We start from the raw sequence: 24,326 nt of genomic DNA on the forward strand, positions 1-24,326 counted from the left end.
ACAAACTTTATTTGTTGTATATTTTCTGCAGTTACAATTGAACCAACTTAAAGATACTAATACATTACAAAACATTTTCCTGTGCAGCACATTTGAGTCAGAATGAGAAGTTGCAAAGCAAAAGGATTTACAATATTATACATAAATATAACTACTTTACTTTACATGATGAATGTTGTGAAATATTTGATCTTAAATGTTGTATTAATAATGTTTTTACAACAATTTATTGTGAAGCCATGGGAAACAACCAATCTAAATCCCCCCCACCTTCTCCAAAAGGTGAGTAACATTTTTCTAAACATTGCCTAACAGTGGTTCTCAAACTTTTTCTGTCATTCCCCACTTTGAACAGGTGGGCCTTTTCAAGCCCCACACTTTGAGAAACACTGGCCTAATAGATCAAATCAATCAAAATTGGACTAATGTCTTATTGCAAATGTTCACTTTACTTTTCAGTTCTGCCTCACGAATGGAGGAACGGTCCTTGGGGGTGAGGCACAGTAGTTACTGGTGTTACAAGTCAGAAAAAAACATCAATCAAGAAAAAGGATGGCAGGGTTTTGTTAGTGGGGAATAAAGCAGTTCTTGCAAAAAATGTAAAAGGCATGCAGCTGGTCATCTTTTTCACTATTGTATCTTTAACCTCTCAGCAATATCCCACAATATCTGGATGAAACATAATTTTTACAGCTAAAATAAAGGTTTTCGTCAAAGGATGTGAGGCTGGTTTCGTTTCCGTCCACATTCTAAAGTGGTTTTCATTAGGTGAGTCAGACTGAGATAGTGTTAGACTACAGGAAACTACACAGGAAAAAAACACATGTATACAGATGTTATGGCAGAGAGAGTTTAGTTATTATTCATCGACAAACAAAGTAACATTATTTTCTGTTCATCTGTAAAAAATAAAGAATTTGTCCCTAGTTGGAGTGTTTAGTACTACTAACTTTATGTATATGTTTTTTTGTTGTTTGTTTGGCCAACATTTTTTTATTTGTTCTTACAGGCGTCATTCACCATCTCTCTTTTACTGAATTCTGTGTTCATATTTGTTATTTCCATTATGTTCATTATTTGAACAACAATATACAAACACTGTATATTATACTAGTTATTATTTTAAGACCCACAAGGAATGAAAGGGAGTGAAAAAAGGGAGGGTTTATCATGAATCTGTCGAGCTCCAGCCCATCAACTGGATCAGTAACTGTAAGACTTCCTCTATCATTGTTTCAGAACGCTCTCGCTTTTAATGCGTTTCTTCCTGCCTCACTCAGTGCGAAACAGCTCCAGTAGAGAGGCTGCGTGATTCTCCTTTATTTTGTTTGTAGGTAAGTGGTAGAAAAACCTTTTATTTTTACAAATGCAAAGTTACATAATGATCAGCTGCTGTTGCTATTATGTTAGAGTATGTTGTTTATGAATGTGTATGTTGACCTGATTTAGCTGATGTTATTAAACCACTTGTTTACAACAGATACAAAAAATATAAACAGTGAATTGTTCTTGTCCGAAGTAAAGATAAAAACCTCTATATAGCCACATTGTCCAAGCAAAACAGAGCGAGGTACTAGAGCAGGGGTCTGCAACCTTTGAGCTTAGACACAAATAAGAAGGGAATACAAATTAAAAATATGTATGACAATTTATATTTTGTTGCATGATTGAAAATGTTTTGTATCTTGTATTTTGAGGTGATACTGTAAAAAAAATGGTTTTAATTAGGTCAACTACAATATCTTGCTACAGTCCCATGCCAGCGCCTTTTCTTGCAGGTGAATAACCTGACCCCCGGCTCGATGAGCGAACTATGGATAAATCAAATTCCGCATACTTTAACGTAGAACACAAATTACAAGTTTAAACGGTTCTCGAGACTATGGACTTTATTAGACTAATTGGATATTTTTTGAAAGCTATGGTTCTCACGTAGTCGCAGCTTGCGTTTTGGGAAAAGGGGAGAGGAGCTGTAAAATCTTTTGAATTTATTTTCCAACTATTGCTCGGCTGGCCACAATTTTCAGTCTTCATACATCATTTGGAGATCATAATGTAGGGAAATGTGCCACGGCCACACCGATATGCTCATTTTCCCCTCCTTACTTTGGTGTTCGTGGTAACATTTGACCGGTCCTGTTTTAAAGGTAGGGTAGGTAATTCACTTCAGAAACACTTTTTGTTATATTCCATGGCAATGCCCTTAACATCCTGATAGCAATGAATACATTAAATGCTTTGACAATAAACATATACAAATATTTCATCTGTGGAAGCCGTGGCACTGTAAAAAGCAAGTCCAATTATCTGCCTCGGCCTGCGGCAGACAGTTGGATGCTACCTGCCTGTCATCAATCAAAGTTATGATTGATTGAAGTAGTAAATCGGTCAGATTTGACATGGACACAACAGGAGGGTTAATCAAACAGACTTACACATATAGCAAACACGAGAGTCATCAGGTGTGTTCAACTGGTATCCTAAATACTTTGGGTAGGATATTTGGCTGATTGGATACAGTTGTTTTACTTAGAAGCAATAATGCAGTACAATATTGTCATTATAGGTCTGTTGTTCACTGGCAGGGCGTTGCAGTGGAAACGCTTTGATCTTTGAACACATCAGTCGTTCGTTAACTAAATCCAGTGGTAATCTAAAGATGTTCAGAAACGATGCAGGAATGTGGTAAAAATAATCCAAAAATGTAATAGATAAACAGTTCAAATAGTCAGCTAAATGTTAAGTAAAATTAATGGATATTCTTTGTTGTACCTTAACAATACAACTAATGCTATTAATACTTAGTCAGCAGGGGTAATGTTAGCATCGGGACGCACCCAAGTTTCAGTCACATAGTCAACATTTCTCTGAGTTTTCCAGTTCTGTGTGACTGGCGAAGCCACACACAGTATAGTTTCCGACATACTTATCTCATCTTATTCCGACACAAATGTTGTCATTCTACTTGTCCGGCAGCATTGACACGAAATACACAAAAAACACATCAAAACGTGCGGAACGACCGGGATCGGGTTCTTCTGTCTTTTATAAGGGAGTCAAAATGTGTCTGCATTTTCAAGTTTTATTTATTTTCTTCAAATGTGCAGAAGTGCTGTGTTTAATTCATTTTAAAGTAGGCCAGTGTGTTTATTTTGTATTCTCCTTATAAGAGTTATTTGTTTATTATTAGAGGTAAACAGTTTTCTATAATGTAATAAATAATAAATGCAGTTTTTGTCTAACAATATATACAACTTTATAAGCTATCAAGCTATCAAATATGTTTTGCGGCTCCAGACAAAAAACATTGGTGGAAAAGGGGGCAAAATGTCTCTTTGGTCAAAAAGGTTGCAGACCTAGTGGAATAGAAAATTATATTTTGTGGATCAAGTTACTGTAAATGATTTATTATTATAGATTTAGGATGAGTCACATGAAGTTTAGCAGGGATTTACTCGCAGTCTGGCAGAGCGAGAATAACCAGCATATGAAAACTACAATACATTCTTTCATAGCATCAAGTACAGCACTTTACCAGTTTGCTTCACTTAAAAGGTTCTTAAAATGTCCATCTGGAAGTTTTTGTTTATATAGCTGTCTGTTAAGTCACTTTCTATCGCAGAATGAGCTACCACAATGGTGGTAGAGTCGATGACCCATTTATCTAAACGCTATCTTTCATGTGTCAACCAAACAGGATAACAGTCATTTTTGACATTCACTATAAGCACATGTTTGGTCTTTTATATTTCCTCCGTTTATAGTTTTATTTTATAATATATAAAACTACTTATAACAATAAATAAAAGATTGCATAAAATTATATCTTTACCAAATACATCAGTCAAAGTACTGCTTACTCATATTACTTAAACTATGCTCAAGGTTGTGTGGTTTTGTAAAGAGGATGGAGTTTAAATGGAGTTTCTCAAATCAGTTTAAAGGATCTTGAAATTAAGTCTGGGCTTCTTAATAAGGCTTGGAAGAGCATTGTAGTTGAAATAAATTGAGAATATTCTCGTTGGGGAATCACAGAGGCAGATATACAATTTAAGATCCTTAATCTGTATTTCTATATCTGTATTGACACTGTCCTAACCTGTGAAGCCCCAAGGTGCCCGCCGGCGGGTACTTTTTTTTTTTTCACGACACTGTGTCTCAGGGGATCTTAATATTTAAGCACCTATTAATCTGTTATACCAGATTAACGGGAATAATCTCAGCTAACGGACGATATAAACCATTTTTACCAAAACAAAACACAAGTCTCATAAGAAGCATCTAAATTACCCCTGAGCGAAAAATGCTAACCTATTACTGCACTGATAATCACTCCTAGCTCCCTTATTACTTATTCTAGGTGCACATCCAACACATCATTTATGATCGCAAGGAGACACAGAATCTAACGGTGCCCACCTCAACACTTATTACTTATTCTGGGTGCACATCCAACACATCATTTATGATCGCAAGGAGACACAGAATCTAACGGTGCCCACCTCAACACTTATTACTTATTCTAGGTGCACATCCAACACATCGTTTATGATCGCAAGGAGACACAGAATCTAACGGTGCCCACCTCAACACTTAGAGATACAAACTCGTTACGTTATCAATAAAAACGTACTTCAAAACAAGTGGCGCTAGGTTGCCCACAACGCTAACATGGCTTACCTTCGTCTTTGTCTGGTCTAAACTGGTCTTCAATGGCATTAAAACGATAAAAACGATGGTGTAGTTAATCCATAGGTTAATATCCAATGTGACTGCGTCCCCTTTGAAATGTTCTGATAATCCATAAGCAATAAAACAGCTTTTGTTACTTGATATCAGAGCAGCGATATTTCTCCCCTCTGCTGAAAGCAGCATGCGCAGAGACGCAACCTTTTTTTTTTTTTTACATAAGTGTGTGCGGGACGATTTCCCTTGGATTCTATTGGCTCTAACGGTCAGAAAGAGATGTCACATGTCAAAATCGAAGAAGGGGGGCCAGAGATATGGAAAATCCACCCAAATGGCCCCAGAAGAGGTTTTCTTTGCTAAATCTGTCTAAAAAGGTCAAATATCACTTGTTTTGCATCAACTTTGGATTCCTAAAGCTTTTAGTCTACTAACCCATCATCCAAGGTTAGTTTTCACTATAAGTACAAAATATGTTTTGGACGGACACTATAGTTTACAGTTTTTTAGCATGTTCAATCTGAATTTTCTTTAAAATAAAAAACATCTATATTAATGCTGACGTTTCTACATCCAACTCACAGGTTTATCATTACTTTGAGAAAAATATTATTAATTTAACCCTTTTAGAAGGGAAGATATGGTCATTTGTTCTGGGAATGTCATATTCAAGCCAGAAACCTGAAAAACAGGCTTGGGGCCTAACATTAAGACTCTAACCATTTTTTGTCATTATATATAAACAATGTGTGACATACATTGGAGGATGTGGTTCAAGACCTATGAAACAGATATTCAGTATACTATTTTATTTTCCTTTTCCTTTAACCTGTTATGTTTATAAAAAATAAATTAAAATAAAATAGCAAATTCTAGATACAACAGTATTTTTGGGGGTATAATGTTAAACCATGCATCATCGGAGCATAACTTAATTTACTTCAGAAGCTTTTCCACACACATGTAGCTAGCTACCACTATGTAGTGAAAAGTGTTCACATGTTTTTGTTGTATTGTGTTTTGTGCCAGCAATAAAATGCGTTTTACGTTTATACCTGTTATACTAAACTCAAAGACATAGAGCCTTTTGATTAACCAACAAAAATACCCTTTTCTCATCCGCAGTACATTTTTTGAGGATGGAACAAGGATACCCACCACAGCAACAAACTCCACCTTACCCTGGGCCGCCTATGAACTATGGCGGTGCAATGCCACAGCCAGGGCAGTACGCTCAGCCGGGCTACTACCCCGCAGCACCCCCACCCATGCACCAGGGAGGTTTGTGTCTGCCATACTGCTTTCAAAGATGATAATTTTTTTTATGTCCTCCTAACCTTGCCCAGGATTATTTTGCCCGACTGAGATCTGACAGCACAATTTAAAGGGGCCCTATTATGGTTTTTGGGGGGTTCCCTTTCCCTGTAGTGTGTTATATAGGTTTTTGTGCATGTAAATGGTCTGCAAAGGCCCTCGTGAACTGTTAGCATGGGAGCCTCGCTGCGAGGAAACTGTGTCGCGCGTTATTGCGCCGCATTTGCGCATAAGATGAGAACTCCTGCGTAAGATGAGGCCCTACGCACTGCTCGTGTTCTGCGTGTATGGAGGGGTGGCCCTGCGGCCAGATAACCAATCGGGGCAGACTGGGTTCTGGTTTCAGACAGAGGGAGAAAAGAGGTGCTGAAGCACAGGCAGTATGAGAACAATTAAGCACTTTTTGAACATTAAAGCATGGGAACATGTCACAGTAGAAGCAAAAATACTAATATGAGCCCCTTTAAGCAAACACACACATACAGTAAACACCAATTAAGCAAAATGTGATGTATAAAATAATGGATACAAATTCCAAAAATGTAAATAAATTAGATTACCACTATTGCACTTGTATGAACTTTATTTTATGGATATATTAAGACATTACTTTGGTAAAGGAGATTGAAATAAATATCTGTTCTGATCTGACCTTTCCTGCTTTGATAAATGTCGTTTCATCTGCCAGATGTTGCCTTTGCTCCAGTCACTGCTGTTCCTACCACAACAGGCGAGACCAAGCACAATATGTCCTATGTGAAACACATTAGACATACAGATTGTCACAAACGAGCTGAGAACCAAAATGCAACACACGGGAGACCAGGGAAAGTCGGTAACCAGCTTTATCAAAACAAGTTCTGGTGTAAGACAAACCGGCAGACAGTAGGCAAAGGGCTGGTCGGGGACAGGTGAGGGTTCAAAGTGTAGGCAAGACGGGAGACGCAGGTACAGGCTGGTCAGGGACAGGCAAGGTCGAAACCGGGAGAGCAATCTGGGATGTAATGCTGGAAAGAACTGCATGCTGCGAAGTACGATCTGGCACTGAGGTGAGAGTGAAGGGGGCCTATACTAGTGGAGCTAATGGGTGCAACAGAGTATGAGAGAGAAACAGGGTGTGACTACCAGGTGACTAAGGTGACTGAGAAATGCTATTGCAGAAAATAGGTGAGTGAGGGAGCAGACTGTGACACAGATAGTGAACATGTTTCTGTTCCAGCTTGTGGAGTTAGAACTGCCCCTGCACAGAGCCTCAGAGTCAGTGGGTGAAGTCTTCAGTTTCCTACCAAAGTTATCCGAAGTATAGTTCATTTGTTTCGGATGTGCATAACAAAAAGCTATTGTGCACTGTCTCTTTTTGTTGCGTGCAGTCACATTTTGAGTATTTCTTATTGCAACAGGTGATAGCTATTCGTTAAATAACTTCTTTAGGTTAGCTCCAAATATAAATACAGATAACAACATAATAAGGTGACAGTGGGATTGTTTAATGAAGGATGGGTCAGATTAACACACATTTAGATATTTTTCATGTTACTCTCTCAGTTTCATTCTACACTATGAGTAAAATCTGAGTTGTCCATTACTAAAAATATCTATAATATATTACTCTATCCAATCCAATCCAACTTTATTTATAAAGCACTTTAAAACCTCCAGACCAGAGTGCTGTACAGAGAGATACATTAAATATAAAATCACATAAAAGGAACACAAAACAAACCAGAATAAACGTAACAATTACAAAGGTCGTTCCACAGTTTGGGGCGGCAGCAGAGAAAGCATGGTCCCCTCTGAGCTTTGACTTTGTATTGGGCACCCTCAGTTTTAAAATGAATCCTCGAATGAATAGGCAGCCAGTGGAGTGAAGATAAAATGAGGGAAATGTGCTGGTGTTTGAGAGTGCCAGGCGAGCAAGTTATCCCCATATATAGTGCATTACAGTAATCCAAGCGGGAGGTGACGAAGGCATGGATTACCGTTTCAAAAAGGTCACTATATGGTTGGGTGGCTCACTAACAGCAACTCCTTACCAACATACAGATGGTGTTCTATTAGCAGCCTCTGCTGGTCATGTTGAGTCAGTTCATGCATTACATTTTATTCTCGAATATTTGAATGATTGCCCAAAAAGTGAAATTCTATAGAAACAAATTGATATTTCCATCTACCTGGCTGGAACACAGATTACAGACATTATTAAATGATGTGTTAAACAAATTAAATTGGTAACTCTTAACATAAATTCAGTTTATTGCATCTGGTTTTCAATGATCAAATATTGCTTTCATAAATGGGGCATTGTACTTATTTTAAGCTTGTACAAATGACATAAATCATTCTATTTAACGTGTTGTGCATTTGTCATCCTCAGTGACTCACATGATAATTGGAAATACACATCTACGTGACGTCCCAGGACAAACTGTCTGTCCCCATTGCCAGCAGTCAGTGATCACCATGATAGAGCACACAGCAGGCATGAGGGCGTGGACTCTCTGTATGTTGTTCTTCATCTTTGGGTAAAAACAACATTTTTGGTAGAAACATCTAGTTTCTGACAGTGTCTGAAATACACCAGAAAATCGTCCTTTAAGAGCGGTTGTTAATTGGAGAGTTACTATTGACGTTGTTTCCTCCTACAGGTGTATTCCTTGCGGTTTTATACCATTCTGCGTTGATTCCTGCAAAGATGTGGAGCACCGTTGTTCTTCCTGCCAAAGAGTCATACGTATACAAGCCATCGGAAAACTAACTGTGATTAAGGAAGACGAAAAGAAGATCTCACTTCTTATTTGCAGCTTTACTTGCTCTTTGATAATTTTTAAACTGATCAAAATGATACCGTAAAATACATTTATCCTATGCTGACATTGCCCTAGTCATTTTGCTTCACATTTCAATGCTAATGACATAAGCCTCACACAGCAGGGAGTCATATTAAGCAGTGAGTGGTGAACTTGTAATTCAATAACAAATTGTTACATGATGCCATTATTATATTATTTCATAATACAAACACAAACAATTATGTTGATGAAAGATATATAAAATAACTGTGTCTTCTGTAGTTATGAGTCTCTGTAAAATCAAGACAACAAGATTCACCACTGATAAGAGAAAACACTGTACTTTTTAGTAGTAGCTTTAATTTTGTATTCACCAATAGCTCTTACACATGTGGTCGACATGGATATACTCACAAAACAAACAGTAAAGATAACAAAACATAAAAGGGTACACATTTGTGAGTGTATAGAGGGTAGAATCTGTTTGGACAATTGACCTGCAGTCTTTACAGGATGGTTTGGTGAAATACATGTAATTCTTATTCTATTGTTGTTCTATTTTGGCATTGCCTCCGGTTTCGGAGAAATCATGTTTTGTTAAATTCTTCAAGGTAATTGTTTTGGAAGGCTGTTGTTCCTTTGACATGTGTTTTGCTAAGGGGCTCCTAGCCATTGTGGTTAGCTGATCTTTTTCCAACGTATACGGTTTAGTAATAATGAATTATTGGCGATAGTGAAGGCCAGAAATTGAGCTTGTGTCAAGTTTCTCTAAATTGCCGAGTATGCATACAGAGGGGGAGTGCAACAAAATTATTTCGCAATTTGGGATTAATTAACTGTCCGTCTATCCGTCTGTCCGTCTGTCCGTCTGTCTGTATGTCTGTCTGTCTGTCTGTTCTACCTCACCCCTCACTCTTATGATAATTTGCCCTTTTAGTAAGGTAAAAAAGTACCTTTTCTGTTTACTGCTAAAAGAAAGAAAACCTTAACAAAACTAATCACATCGTGGATCTGTTCTCTAAGCAATCAGGAATGTTAGAAAATAAAAAATAATAAGCTAATGAAGACTGAGAGTCTTACAGTTTTGCTTTGGCTCTAAGTAAATATTAACTTCAAATGTGGCATGCGTACATTGGGACAATCGATTCGTTAATGGTTAGATGTTATCAAGTGACTTTTTTATTGAGTTAAGTGACTCCATAAAATGGGGCACACAAGAACAGATAGCAGAAAACCTGACAGTCATGGCAAAGTTTTACAAACATGAAATGAAGCTCAGCGCAAGTTCAGACAGGAAGACCCATCACTCCGTATTGCACGTCATGGCAATACTCGCTCCTTTCACTAGATGAGAGAGAGCGCCACTCCTTAGCCAACCTATCACTTCCCTCCATTCACAAGCCTAATCATCGCACCTGTTAATCCCTCTATATATGCTCTCCCCTTTTCTACCAGCTGTCTTTCAGGTGTCAACGCGCAACCCTCCTCCACCCCTTCGCCTCCTGCTTTCAACTCCACGCATGCACACACATGCATTTCCAAACATTTGGACTACCTATGTTGCAAATGTATTATCTAGACAATATGGTCGTAACAGTGTAAACACATGGTAATATACATGAAAGCAAAACAAAAGCAATAGGTATCAGTGACATCAAATTAAAAAGTAGGGTAAGTTAGTATGAATAAGAACAAAAGACCCCTGAAAACCCTGAAAGTTTGGAAGTTTTTCCTTGTACTATGTGAGGGTCTAAGGACAGAGGGTGTCGTATTGTCATACTGATATTCTGTACACACTGTGAAGACCACTGAGACAAATGTAACATTCGTGATATCGGGCTATATGACTAAACATTGATTGATTGATTGATTGAACTCAGGACCAAGCTTAACCTTCTCCCTTCCAACCGGACCTAACCACTTATCACCACCACCAGTGTCTAGACCCGGGGGGTTCATCGGAAACGGTTCTTTCCCTTCCCGAATGATATCCTACAAAACCTGGGCCTAATCGCCAAACGCCATTTCGTTCTTTTGTTATAAACTATCATTATGTTTCATTTATATAATGTGACGGATAATAAACATGTATTACATACATCACGTCTCTCCTGATTGAACTACTGATTAACCCTGTTCGTAAAGCTTACTTCTGCAATTGCTCAGCGGACAATCTGATCAAAACACTCACTAATTTGTGCCGCATCTTCTTATGCTGTCATTATAGTCACTGGAATACTTTTTTTAGCTGTTAGCAGCTGCTGTACATGCAGGAATGTAACCTATGTTTTGCAAATCAAACGTATCTGACAATCTATTCACTTTTTTTGTATGTGTGTTAAAACTGATTTTTTTTCCTGAAAAACAGTATTCTGCAGCTGGTGGGAACATTTAACATTTACATTTTAAGGTCTTTGAAGTGTCCCGTTGGAATGCATGTTAGAAAGGTAAATAAAAAGACAGATTCACATCTTGGACCCTCTGCTGTGCTCACAAACCTTAACCCTGAGCCACCATAATGCCCAGCAGCAGCCATGTATATGGCACCACGAGGCATAAAGTATAATCTGATCTAAGGTTCAAGGTTAGTTTATTTGTATAACACATTTTAAGACACAGAGGCGATTCAAAGTGATCCACATAGGCATTCAACATATAATAATTAAAAACAAAACAAACACACAATCAAAAACAAACAATAAAAAGACAATTAATAAAAGCGATAAAATACTGGCTGCAACTAAAAGTGCAATGATAAGGCACGGTGAAAGGATCTCAGGATAGGCTGCTTTAAAAAGAAAGGTTTTTAACTTTGATTTAAAAGAACCCAGTGTTGGGGCGGACCTCAGAATTTAGGCAGTTTGTTCCAAGCTTGTGGTACATAAAAACTAAAATCCGCCTCTGCAAATGTTGTTCTCATTCTGGGTTCCTGTTGATCTGAGAGCTCAGGCTGGCTCGTAAGAGTAAAGCATCTCTGGTTAATTCTCTGTATTCTGGTCCCAATCCATTTAGTGCTTTGTATGTTGAAAGTACGATTTTGAAGTGTATCCTTTGTGTAATAGGAAGCCAGTGCAGATTTTTGAGAACTGGGGTGATGTGGTCAATTCTCCTAGTTTTGGTGAGGACTCTGGCAGCAGCGTTCTGGATGAGTTGTAGTTGTCTTAAGTCATTAGGTGTCATTAGGTGTCTCTTTCAGAGATAATTGCAGTAGGGCTATGATCTAAATTCCAGTTTGTAAAAGGCGACAGTTTCAAAGAAAAAAGTAGAGTAAGTGTTCTTGATCAGTCCAAACAGTCCATTGGAGTTAAAAGTTAAGTTGTTAGGAGAGATGTTGTCAGCAGTCACTGAAAAGCTGATGCAAATGCATTTAAGTAGGTGAACTGTGGTTAATTTGTTTTTGAAATAATGGTGACAACTGCAAATACAATACTGCTTAATCCGAATGTAAAATCTATGTTTTGCAAAAGTTAACTGTTTAGTTGACTGACATGACAGATGCTAAGGTTTGCTATATTATATGACTATTTGTGACACTATTCAGCACAAGAAATGTCTCACACACACAGCAGGTTGTAAGCAAAAGCCCCTGACATTTCTGGAAGCTTAAAGTTTTGCTTTCACTTTGCATTGGTAAGTCCCTAGATGTTCAGTCTTTCCCTCCACAGGAAGATAATGGCCCTTTGAGGAAATTCGTTTTTTTTCTCAGCCTGTGGTGTGACACACTAGATGGGTTGTTCGCCGCAGAAGCACTCTCTAATACAGTTTTAACAGCTGAATACTAAATAAAACCACTTAAGGACTATACCTTATACGATTGGATGGGGGTAAATTATCTTCACAATGTAACGAGAGATGCACAAAGCCCTATATTAACTGTGAACCATTTCTCTAAATAAAACATCCCACCCATTTGGATTGGGAGATCCAAAATTAACTCCACGCTCCCCTCTGCTGTCATGAGGTGACATTGCACAACTGCCAAACACACCTCATTACAGATACTAGGATCATTTCACAGAACCTGGTTTTCCAGACGTTAGTAGGGGTAAAACCATGCCGATCCAAGTGGTGCATGGCGGTAAACTTGCATACACTCTGTAACTTATTTTAGGTTAACAAGTAGGTCTAATTAAAAGCCAGAAATTAACTCAGGCCTGCCGACTCCACAATTGTCAGCTGAAGAAAAAAAAAAAGAGCACAAGCAACTGCTTTCACAGAAAGACAGAAAGGCGTAAAAAAGTTCAATGTAAGATGGGTTGAATGTCATAATGCCCAGGACTTCAGGGGTTAATACAGTTTGCAGGGGCAGACATAAAATGATATCTAAACTAAGCGGACATCCACTTTCATTTATAGGGTCAGTAAACACTTAAGTGTTAAATAAATAAAGGCAATTCCTTTCGATCACATGGTTGGCTATAACCCAAAAAAGAAAGTGAAAGCAAGCAAACCTATAAAACAGACCAGGAGGACTGTCCAGCTGAAAGGCATTTGAACAAGAGGCACATAAGTGAAGTTAATGACTTTATGTTTTACCAACCAAGTACATTCTCCATACTGTATGCTATCATCATTTTGAGTATCATTTTAGTGTAGTACAGTTATTATGTATGTATAGTTACTGTGATTATTATACTAATCTCTGAATCTTTCGTTTACTGCAAGAAATACAAATAAAATAAACATTTATTCTTCTAGCTCCAGGTTTCATGTTACTTTATTTATTTATTTGGTTTGATTAAATTATTATTATTATTATACTTTTTTTTATTTGACATAACTCGACTATCATTTTATATAGGACTACTGTCTTGTTGTTTAGCCTTTGTCTATTGTTAACATCCTGCATGTTTTCTATGAATTGTCGTGTTTTTCCTACCATCTGTTGCACTTAGCTTTTGATATTTATTTATTTATTTATGTGTCAATATCCCTTCAATAAAAAATAAATAAAAAACATTTACTGTCTTTACTATAGAAGTCCCTAACTTCAGTTATTGGATTTTAGGCAATACAATTATTTCTCTTGAACTTTGTATTTAAATGCATGTACATTTCTTACTTTACAGATATGGGAGGAGGTACGTCTTGACCTATCACAATTTGAGCTTGTGAGATATGAGAGATATGTGAGATAAAAAAAATGCATGTATTTAATGAAATGTAATATACAGCCTTGTTTCACTGGATTTCAACAAAGGAAACTTTCTGTTTAGCACAATCTCTTTTGAGTGAGCCATGGAGGGATGTGGCACAGTGAGTATGACTGGTGACTATGTTGTGTATTCAGTAATACAAATCACACACTATTTTATTACAATGTTGTTTCTTTGTTAAAGACTTTTCTTTTTGCCGCTGCTTTTAATTGAACTATTCACATCTTAAACTGCACTGTAACTTTTATCCATGTATTTTTTCTTTAAATGTTTATTTTATTATCTTTTCTTTTTAATGACTGATTTTAAATGCCATTTTCTTAATGTCTTTCATTTTTTGTAAAGCACTTTGAATTGCCTTGTGTTGAAAGGTGCTATATAAATAAACTTGCCTTGCCTTGCCTTTGTTTTAAAAGCACCAACAAGGAAAATCTTGATTTCATGAAGTCTTACCATCCTCGTAACAAAGAAGAGAAAAATCTCAGAATTCTGCTTCATGGACCAGTCGGTGCTGGCAAGTCGAGCTTCATCAACTCTGTCGAAAGCACTTTACGTGGCAGAGTTACCGGTCGAGTTATGACGGATTCAATCTCTGGAGAGAGCTTTACCACAAAGGTAAGATTGAGATTGAGAAATACATTTTTCCAGGGATGTATTTGTGTGGTTTTTTCATCATCTCTGTCAAATATGATTCCTGCACCCTCTATAATAATAATAATAATAATAATAATCTTTATTTGTATAGCACCTTTCATACAACAAGTGCAGTCCAAAGTGCTTCACATAGACATTTCACGGTTAAAATGCATCACAATGCATTGAGAAAGTGCAGCAGAAAGCAGGAGTTGGCTTCCTAAAAGGCTAAATTGTACAAATGTGTTTTGAGTTTTTTTTTTAAAGACTTCCACCGAGCTGACTTCCCTGATTTCTACACGTATTTTTTTCCATATAGCTTTGGGGCAAAGTTAATGAAAGCTGCATTACCAAATTTATTTGTAACGCTGTTTTTTGGAACTTGTAAAAAACCAGCAGCAGAGGATCGCAGTGTTCTTGATGACTTGTAGCTTAAAAGGGAGTTCATAATATAACTTGGACCTTGCCCGTTAAGGGCCTTATATGTCAGGAGGAGGACCTTAAAATCAATACTAAAAGAAACAGGAAGCTAGTGTGCGGAGCGGCTAGAACTGGAGTAATGTGTTCTCATACTCTCCTATAAAGCTCTCATAATCCCATACCTGATCTATTGCAAATCATTTACATTACCCAATCAATATTTATTCCTTGTTCTATGTTCATTCTTTGTTCAGATGTGTGCTTACTTAGCTTTATGTACATTGCAACCAAGAATAAGATAAGAAGCAAGTATATTGCATTGTTATTTTTTGGTAACCGTTAAGGTAGAAACTCAGAATTTAATCCATTATACCCTCATGTTTACTCTGTAGTAATGCTGTTTTTACTTTTTATATTGCACCCTTAGCTGTGAATTATTAAAATAATGCAAATAACCACACATTTAGCTTTACAGTACAAAACGTTTAAAATCCGAAAAGACCCTGAGGCATTTTACTCTTTCCTTTTCGATGACATCAAACTGGCCCTGACCGGACATGTGACAGAAGGTTACAAGGTAAAACCCTTTGAACTCTGACATTATTTCACTTTTCGCCTTTATTATTATTTTATTCTGTTTGCATTCCACACTTAAAATTAAATGAGTTAAATAAATGTAATTGCACCAATTTAACCGTTAGTTTTGTTTAACTATTTATTCAGTTTAATAAAACCCTTGAACGAGGGTGATAAAGACTACATCTCAAGTCCCACTCTGGACGAAAAGGTCCACGCTCTGGTTTGTGTCATCCCTGCCGGCTCAATATGAAGAAGAAGATTCAACTTATTGTCGTTACGCAATACAGGTACTATGTAACGAAACGGTTTCTCTGCATTTGACCAATCCTAGTGTTAGGAAAAGTGGGCTGCTATTATGTACGGCGCCCGGGGAGCAGTGTATAGGAACGGTGCCTGGCTCAGGGACACCTCGGTAGCACTTGGTCTTTCCAGGACTTGAACTGGTGACCTTCCAGTTGCCAAGCCAAGTCCCTATGGACTTCGCCACCACCGCCCACCGAATATTTGTATTAACTGATGAAGTTGTGAAGAAGATCAGAGATGTCAGACTAGTAGCCACTAGCCAGTGATATGGGTAAGAACAGACATCACAGTGGTTTTGACTGTGGAAGTGTTTGGACTGTGTGTAGATAATATAAGAGCACAATGTAGACCAGGGGCCTATACTACGAACCTGGTTCAACCTAACCTGGATATGTTTGAGTTAGCCGGTTGGCCTAATCCAAAACAAACGCGCTCTCGCTAAACTGTACTACGACGCTGGTTATCAAGTGGATCGCTCAAACCAGCCGTTTCCTATCTAGTTAGGTGCGCGTTCACATGAAAGGGGTGGTATCTGGAGCATTCGACCAATCACAAACATGGAGAAGCGTACTGACAGCGCAGCGTCATACTTCCTGAATGAAAAGTGAACTTTAATACTAGTCAAAAATGAAGAAGTTAAACTTTAAACATCCATGACTTAAACACTTTATCCAGGATAAAAGCCACAGAGCTGCACCTGCAAGGTGAATACAGCTGGCAAAAGAAAAAGTGTTTGAATGCGTACATTAACAGGTTTATGATATCACTGCCCGTCTAAAACACGATCTGACTTCAATTACATTTGTCTCGAGTGTTTCGTCAACTTAATGTGTTGCTTAAAATAATACTTCTGCATACAGTATGTGACACTGTGAGTGTTGCACGGCCAGATACGGCTCAGCTGACTCAGAAAAGGAGATATATGATACATTATGAAGTGATATGCCGCGGACTGTACTTAATGTACTCTGATCCGGTTACTTATGTTGTGGCCGATATTTAAGTAAGCTTTCTTAACGCTAATGTTATAATAGTCAGATTGCTCTGAAGATGGGAGGTGATATTCTATTAATGTTCACGTTCACACAGTCGGTGATTTTTGCCGGCCGTCTTTCCTGCGACGGCAGTTTTTCTGTATTTCCTTTCTCCTGTAATATGACTTGATCGCTTTAAACTCCGCACACTGAGCTCTGATTGGTCAGCAGGCGGTGCTTTCACTGAGTTGAGCTCTTAGCCTGCAACCTAACCTGGGGCCTATGCTACGAAGCTGGTTCAACCTAACCTGGATATGTTTGAGTTAGCCGGTTGGCCTAATCCAAAACATACGCGCTCTCGCTAAACTGTACTACGACGCTGGTTATCAAGTGGATCGCTCAAGCCAGCCGTGTCCTATCTAGTTAGGTGCGCGTTCACATGAAAGGGGTGGTATTTGGAGCATTCGACCAATCACAAACATGGAGAAGCGTACTGACAGCGCAGCGTCATACTTCCTGAATGAAAAGTGAACTTTAATACTAGTCAAAAATGAAGAAGTTAAACTTTAAACATCCATGACTTAAACACTTTATCCAGGATCAAAGCCTCAGAGCTGCACCTGCAAGGTGAATACAGCTGGCAAAAGAAAATTGTTTGAATGCGTACATTAACAGGTTTATGATATCACTGCCCCGTCTAAAACACGATCTGACTTCAATTACATTTGTCTCGAGTGTTTCGTCAACTTATGTGTTGCTTAAAATAATACTTCTGCATACAGTATGTGACACTGTGAGTGCTGCACGGCCAGATACGGCTCAGCTGACTCAGATAAGGAGATATATGATACATTATGAAGTGATATGCCGCGGACTGTACTTAATGTACTCTGATCCGGTTACTTATGTTGTGGCCGATATTTAAGTAAGCTTTCTTAACGCTAATGTTATAATAGTCAGATTGCTCTGAAGATGGAGGTGATATTCTATTCATGTTCACGTTCACACAGTCGGTGATTTTTGCCGGCCGTCTTTCCTGCGACGGCAGTTTTTCTGTATTTCCTTTCTCCTGTAATATGACTTGATCGCTTTAAACTCCGCACACTGAGCTCTGATTGGTCAGCAGGCGGTGCTTTCACTGAGTTGAGCTCTTAGCCTGCAACCTAACCTGGTCCCGACCAGGGGGGTATACTGCGAAGCAGGATTTTCGCTTAGCCGGCTAAATTCAGGGAAAACTCCGGCTTTCCGGTCATCCGAAGCTGGTTCTCTTTTTAGCAGGCTAGATCTCCATGGTAATATATGCTAAGCAGCTAACCTGGTCGGGACCAGGTTAGGTTGCAGGCTAAGAGCTCAACTCAGTGAAAGCACCGCCTGCTGACCAATCAGAGCTCAGTGTGCGGAGTTTAAAGCGATCAAGTCATATTACAGGAGAAAGGAAATACAGAAAAACTGCCGTCGCAGGAAAGACGGCCGGCAAAAATCACCGACTGTGTGAACGTGAACATGAATAGAATATCACCTCCATCTTCAGAGCAATCTGACTATTATAACATTAGCGTTAAGAAAGCTTACTTAAATATCGGCCACAACATAAGTAACCGGATCAGAGTACATTAAGTACAGTCCGCGGCATATCACTTCATAATGTATCATATCTCTCCTTATCTGAGTCAGCTGAGCCGTATCTGGCCGTGCAACACTCACAGTGTCACATACTGTATGCAGAAGTATTATTTTAAGCAACACATTAAGTTGACGAAACACTCGAGACAAATGTAATTGAAGTCAGATCGTGTTTTAGACGGGGCAGTGATATCATAAACCTGTTAATGTACGCATTCAAACACTTTTTCTTTTGCCAGCTGTATTCACCTTGCAGGTGCAGCTCTGAGGCTTTGATCCTGGATAAAGTGTTTAAGTCATGGATGTTTAAAGTTTAACTTCTTCATTTTTGACTAGTATTAAAGTTCACTTTTCATTCAGGAAGTATGACGCTGCGCTGTCAGTGCGCTTCTCCATGTTTGTGATTGGTCGAATGCTCCAAATACCACCCTTTTCATGTGAACGCGCACCTAACTAGATAGGACACGGCTGGCTTGAGCGATCCACTTGATAACCAGCGTCGTAGTACAGTTTAGCGAGAGCGCGTATGTTTTGGATTAGGCCAACCGGCTAACTCAAACATATCCAGGTTAGGTTGAACCAGCTTCGTAGCATAGGCCCCAGGTTAGCTGCTTAGCATATATTACCATGGAGATCTAGCCTGCTAAAAAGAGAATCAGCTTCGGATGACCGGAAAGCCGGAGTTTTCCCTGAATTTAGCCGGCTAAGCGAAAATCCTGCTTCGCAGTATACCCCCCTGCTCTATATAAAAAGTGCCCTTAGATAACTTGGTGCTACATAGATATATTTTGTATTCAATTCAATGAAATGTATTTATATACATTTCATTACGTTATGACTGTGTGGATTTCTGTTGTCATATTGTTAATGATTCAAAATACCAGTAAAACAATTGCTTAAAATACTAATAATGTTTCTGTCTAGACAGGGATTCCACTATTCGCTATTCTCACCAATGAAGCCTGTCCTGATGTGAAAAAAGATATGAGCAATGTCTATAAGAGCGTCTACCTGAAGGAACAGGTATGTTTCCATCGAGGATTTTCTAGTTGTTGTTGGACTTGTAATGTTATAGAAGCATTTTCAGAATTTCAGCACAACAATCTCCTTCGGTCACGTATTTGTACTTTACTCATCATCTGAAATGATGTTTCACAGGTCGATAGGTTCAGCCATTTGCATGGCATTCCACTAAACTGCATCTTTCTGGTGAAGAACTATGTGCAGATACTGAACGCACTGAGACAGATGGTTGACTACGGAGAACACTTCCTTAACAACATGTAGTCCCACATACTGCATGAAGCATGATCTAACACACTAACAAATGTAACAGTGAAGGGCAGGCAACATTAAAACATGTTATAGATATATCATAGCATTTATATTATAGGAATATAGGCAAAGTGAGCCTCTTTGTAGTGTGTAAGACTCAATGGAAAATGTTGTGAAATAAATTATCTTAACTTTACATTTTAATTCTACTAACTCATGATTTCTAAGGTTTAATATTTCAATTAAACAAGCTCATTTCTGTTAACTTAGATAATGCTACTACAACACAAGGTATTTTGTCTGTAAACACAGTGTGTAAACTCTGACAATCGCCCTAAAAATAATGCATTGAAAACACTCATGACTCAGCTTCATTACAACATTTGTTTTCAAATGCCCAAAAGTAATTCAATAAACATTGAATTTAGAACAGACGGTTTAAGTGAAAAAGTTTTGGTATGTGGTATGAAGAAACCGATGCTATGTATGCATATACAGCTTGGTACGTACATTTCTTTTACACCGACTTTCTGATCTACACTCCTGATACTGAAAATGTAGTAAACAGTATTTTGAGGGGACCAAATTACTTATTTTTGTTCCAAGAAGGTGTGAGTAGGTATGACTTATCAATAAGTGTCCAAGTAATTACAACGCATGTCTTGTAGAAATCACTGGATGTTTGAGGTTTGAACACTCAGAGCAGTGCACAGACGATTGGTGTCTAACTTTAATCATGAGCGGCTGCAATTTATGTGCGACACACCCTGTCAACCCTTAGATACATTTTTGTTAAATCACATGATCCAAAGGGAACTGGTTTTCTAAACATACAAAGCTACGTGGCCTCACACTATGAACTGTGTAAATAACACCAAACAGGCAGTAACAACTGTTATTGGACACAATTGTAGCAATTGTTGTTCTAATTCGTTTGATTCTGATCAAAACACTTTAAAGACTAAATGCTTTCACTCAGTCTGTTGTTACTTTAAGTGATTTGGTGTGTCTTTAAGAAATAATTACAATGAGGCTGTGATCTAAATGCTTGTGTGTAAAAGGCTACGATTTCAACAAAAACAGCATTCTATGCTGCATTGTATGTAAGGGATAATGTGCAACGAGGCGAATATTAATGTGCTTTTGCTTCCACTAAGAACAAATTGTCCGTTCCACAACGTAGACTTTACCAACAGCTGAGACTGACCCAACAACAACGTAACTTAAAATGACGGCATCACTAATCAAGGTTTTCTTTCACCGTCCAAGTCTTTTCACATTTTCTTTCCATTAACAAGTGTTTAAAAAATGCCAGAGTTTCAGTGTCAGCCTGCTGCCTGGCACTCGTTCACCAGCAGACATCAATCCTCTGTTTATTTGAATTAAACCACAAATCGAAGGCGAACATCTACTATAACATTGTTTAATTGTTTCCCTCTCTGAACATCATAATTGGGCTCATTATAGATTAAAAAGGCTATTATACATTGTTCTTTATGATTGGCGAAAAACTTCAGAATCTGTATTTACCGCCCGCCATTGAAATGACAGCAAGTGTTTACTTTTCACCCAAGAGGGGCATGGCCTTGTGAAGCGAGAAAATACCCGGGCTGAAGTCGAATAGTCCATTTAGCTTAGCAACCTTCCTAAAGGAGTGAAATGACCCGGAAGTCCCTCAGTGGCAGCCATGATAAGTGCCGTTCGAATTCTCTAGAATGATGAGAATGATAGGAAAGGAGGTTTCAAACTTCCTTTATAACCTCCTTTAGCTTAGGAACCACTGGACCTCCCCAGTGCCATATGGCTCTGGACCTCCCTAACCGACAGGAGAAGCTAAAATGCTGCCCCACAATGCTAACTACCAATCAATGTGCAGATACTGAACGCACTGAGACAGATGGTTGACTACGGAGAACACTTCCTTAACAACATGTAGTCCCACATACTGCATGAAGCATGATCTAACACACTAACAAATGTAACAGTGAAGGGCAGGCAACATTAAAACATGTTATAGATATATCATAGCATTTATATTATAGGAATATAGGCAAAGTGAGCCTGTTTGTAGTGTGTAAGACTCAATGGAAAATGTTGTGAAATAAATTATCTTAACTTTACATTTTAATTCTACTAACTCATGATTTCTAAGGTTTACTATTTCAATTAAACAAGCTCATTTCTGTTAACTTAGATAATGCTACTACAACACAAAGTATTTTGTCTGTAAACACAGTGTGTAAACTCTGACAATCGCCCTACAAATAATGCATTGAAAACACTCATGACTCAGCTGCATTACAACATTTGTTTTCAAATGCCCAAAAGTAATTCAATAAACATTGAATTTAGAACAGACGGTTTAAGTGAAAAAGTTTTGTTTCCTAGTCCAAGCATTACTGTTTGAATGAATTTGAGTGTATTTGCAATGCACGTTGTGTAATCCAATTGCATGTATATGTAACAGACAAACTGCCTGAGGCAAGTCTTTGTTTCTGTCCATGAGAACACCTCCCTTAAGTACGATGGCAGTGGAGATGGGCTCGAGCTGCATTGTGCTGGGACCCTTCGGAGGACTGTCTTCTCTGAGTCAGCACTCAGCATACCAACAGTGACAGATGCTAGGACCTCATCTCTATGTTTCCTGCATAGGAATACACATGTTATTTATAATAGCAAGTTATGTTTGCTACCTATTATATTTGGACATCCTATGAAAACATTCATGTTGTGTTTTGAAGTATTCGTTAGAAACGTTATCTCCAAGTATCAAACTGCATTGTAACTTTGTTGCCAAAAAAGTTCTGTAAATGTGGTATGAAGAAACCGATGCTATGTATGCATATACAGCTTGGTACTACATTTCTTTTACACCGACTTTCTGATATACACTCCTGATACTGAAAATGTAGTAAACAGTATTTTGAGGGGACCAAATTACTTATTTTTGTTCCAAGAAGGTGTGAGCAGGTATGACTTATCAATAAGTGTCCAAGTAATTACAACGCATGTCTTGTAGAAATCACTGGATGTTTGAGGTTTGAACACTCAGAGCAGTGCACAGACGATTGGTGTCTAACTTTAATCATGAGCGGCTGCAATTTATGTGTGACACACCCTGTCAACCCTTAGTAAGAGATACATTTTTGTTAAATCACATGATCCAAAGGGAACTGGTTTTCTAAACATACAAAGCTACGTGGCCTCACACTATGAACTGTGTAAATAACACCAAACAGGCAGCAACAACTGCAATTGGACACAATTGTAGCAATTGTTGTTCTAATTCGTTTGATTCTGATCAAAACACTTTAAAGACTAAATGCTTTCACTCAGTCTGTTGTTACTTTAAGTGATTTGGTGTGTCTTTAAGAAATAATTGCAATGAGGCTGTGATCTAAATGCTTGTGTGTAAAAGGCTACGATTTCAACAAAAACAGTATTCTTTTTTTAAACAGCAACAATATCAATTGATCAAAGATTCAAAATAGTTCAAGTTTCAGTTTAAAATGTCAGAGAAAATATTTCATTTTAAGTCTTTGTTGAAGTGGAAGCAACAAAGACTTCACATTTGTTGAAGTGGGAGCATTAAAAGTTGAGTTTGTGTACTCAGTACTCACTAAAAAGCAGATGAAACTGCATTTGAACCATGACAGGTCAAAGTAGGTGAACAGCCAGATGAAGAAGACCACAGCATGGTCCTCTCAGAGGTGATGCAGTGTTGGATGGTGGGCAGAGGACAACATGCCATCACTTGACCCTCTGTCTACCCGCAGGAAACTCACTGGTGACATGTTTTCCAGGCTTAGTCATTGGGTATGATAGGTGATGGAAAGAAATGCAATAGCCGAGTACAGATAGGCTCTCTCTGTCCTCTCACATCTCGGCAGGCTCGTCAGTCCCCTCCTGCTCCCTGGCTAAATGACGCACTGCGTGCTAATAGAACCGTCCTTCGGGCAGCAGAGCGGAAACGGTGGAAATCCAAACACCGCGACGACCTCCTGACCTAACCTATCAGGCTCTCCTCTCCTCTTTCTCTGCTTCGATCTCTCAGGTAGTGATGGCAGTTTGACACTGAAGGCACAATAAGGCACTTGGCTTTGGGCAATTTAGTGCTCCTAACGCAAGCAATAGTGCAATGGTCACTGATATCATTAGGAAAAACACCAACAGACACATACTTATGAGCTGCATTTGTTAGAATGACATCTATAAGGGTATCGTTATTGGGTTTGGCAGGGTTTATTCTAGTGGGACTATCAATAAGCTGAGTTAAGTTCAAAGAATCACAAACCTGCTTAAACTGTGAAGATTTATCACTCAACCAGTCCCAATTTAAACCACCCAATAATAAGATTTCAGAAGAAAACGTAGACAACAATTCAGTAAGGCTAGTAGTTGCATCCATGAGGGCCGATGGAGGCCTATAACAGCCAATAACAGTGAGAGGAGCATTTGCTATAGTTATTTGGACTGCTAGCAACTCAAATTGCCTTGGAATTGAAATTGAGTGAAGGACTGAGCACTGTAATTTCTCAGCAGTGTATATTGCAACACCACCAGCTCTGCCCTTA

The 24,326-nt window shown here is 38.4% G+C and overlaps 2 protein-coding genes across 2 annotated transcripts; both read left to right on the plus strand.

Moving 5' to 3' along the window:
- The first annotated feature begins 1,211 nt into the window (after positions 1-1,211).
- Positions 1,212-10,861, plus strand: LOC117451472 (cell death-inducing p53-target protein 1 homolog). Its single transcript, XM_034089794.2, has 4 exons — positions 1,212-1,334; positions 5,812-5,967; positions 8,375-8,522; positions 8,646-10,861. The coding sequence occupies exons 2-4, from the start codon at positions 5,826-5,828 to the stop codon at positions 8,848-8,850; spliced, it is 495 nt and encodes a 164-aa protein (XP_033945685.1). The 5' UTR covers positions 1,212-1,334; positions 5,812-5,825; the 3' UTR covers positions 8,851-10,861.
- A 1,981-nt stretch (positions 10,862-12,842) lies between these two features.
- LOC117451718 (interferon-induced protein 44-like) lies at positions 12,843-19,764 on the plus strand. Its single transcript, XM_034090110.1, has 6 exons — positions 12,843-12,886; positions 14,362-14,560; positions 15,474-15,575; positions 15,744-15,816; positions 19,406-19,500; positions 19,636-19,764. Exons 1-6 carry the CDS (start codon positions 12,843-12,845, stop codon positions 19,762-19,764), a joined length of 642 nt encoding a protein of 213 aa, XP_033946001.1.
- The last annotated feature ends 4,562 nt before the right edge of the window (positions 19,765-24,326 follow it).

The sequence above is a fragment of the Pseudochaenichthys georgianus genome, chromosome 8 (assembly GCF_902827115.2).
Source record: "Pseudochaenichthys georgianus chromosome 8, fPseGeo1.2, whole genome shotgun sequence".
Taxonomy (NCBI): domain Eukaryota; kingdom Metazoa; phylum Chordata; class Actinopteri; order Perciformes; family Channichthyidae; genus Pseudochaenichthys; species Pseudochaenichthys georgianus.

Excerpts from the sequence above, each read along its gene's own strand:
- LOC117451472 (XM_034089794.2), top strand. The coding sequence starts at position 5,826 with ATGGAACAAGGATACCCACCACAGCAACAAACTCCACCTTACCCTGGG. Across the intron at positions 5,968-8,374 it reads CCCACCCATGCACCAGGGAG|TGACTCACATGATAATTGGA; the intron begins GTTTGTGTCTGC and ends TGTCATCCTCAG. Across the intron at positions 8,523-8,645 it reads ATGTTGTTCTTCATCTTTGG|GTGTATTCCTTGCGGTTTTA; the intron begins GTAAAAACAACA and ends TTCCTCCTACAG.
- LOC117451718 (XM_034090110.1), top strand. The coding sequence starts at position 12,843 with ATGCCGATCCAAGTGGTGCATGGCGGTAAACTTGCATACACTCT. Across the intron at positions 14,561-15,473 it reads GAGAGAGCTTTACCACAAAG|TACAAAACGTTTAAAATCCG; the intron begins GTAAGATTGAGA and ends TTAGCTTTACAG. Across the intron at positions 15,817-19,405 it reads GGTTTGTGTCATCCCTGCCG|GGATTCCACTATTCGCTATT; the intron begins GCTCAATATGAA and ends CTGTCTAGACAG.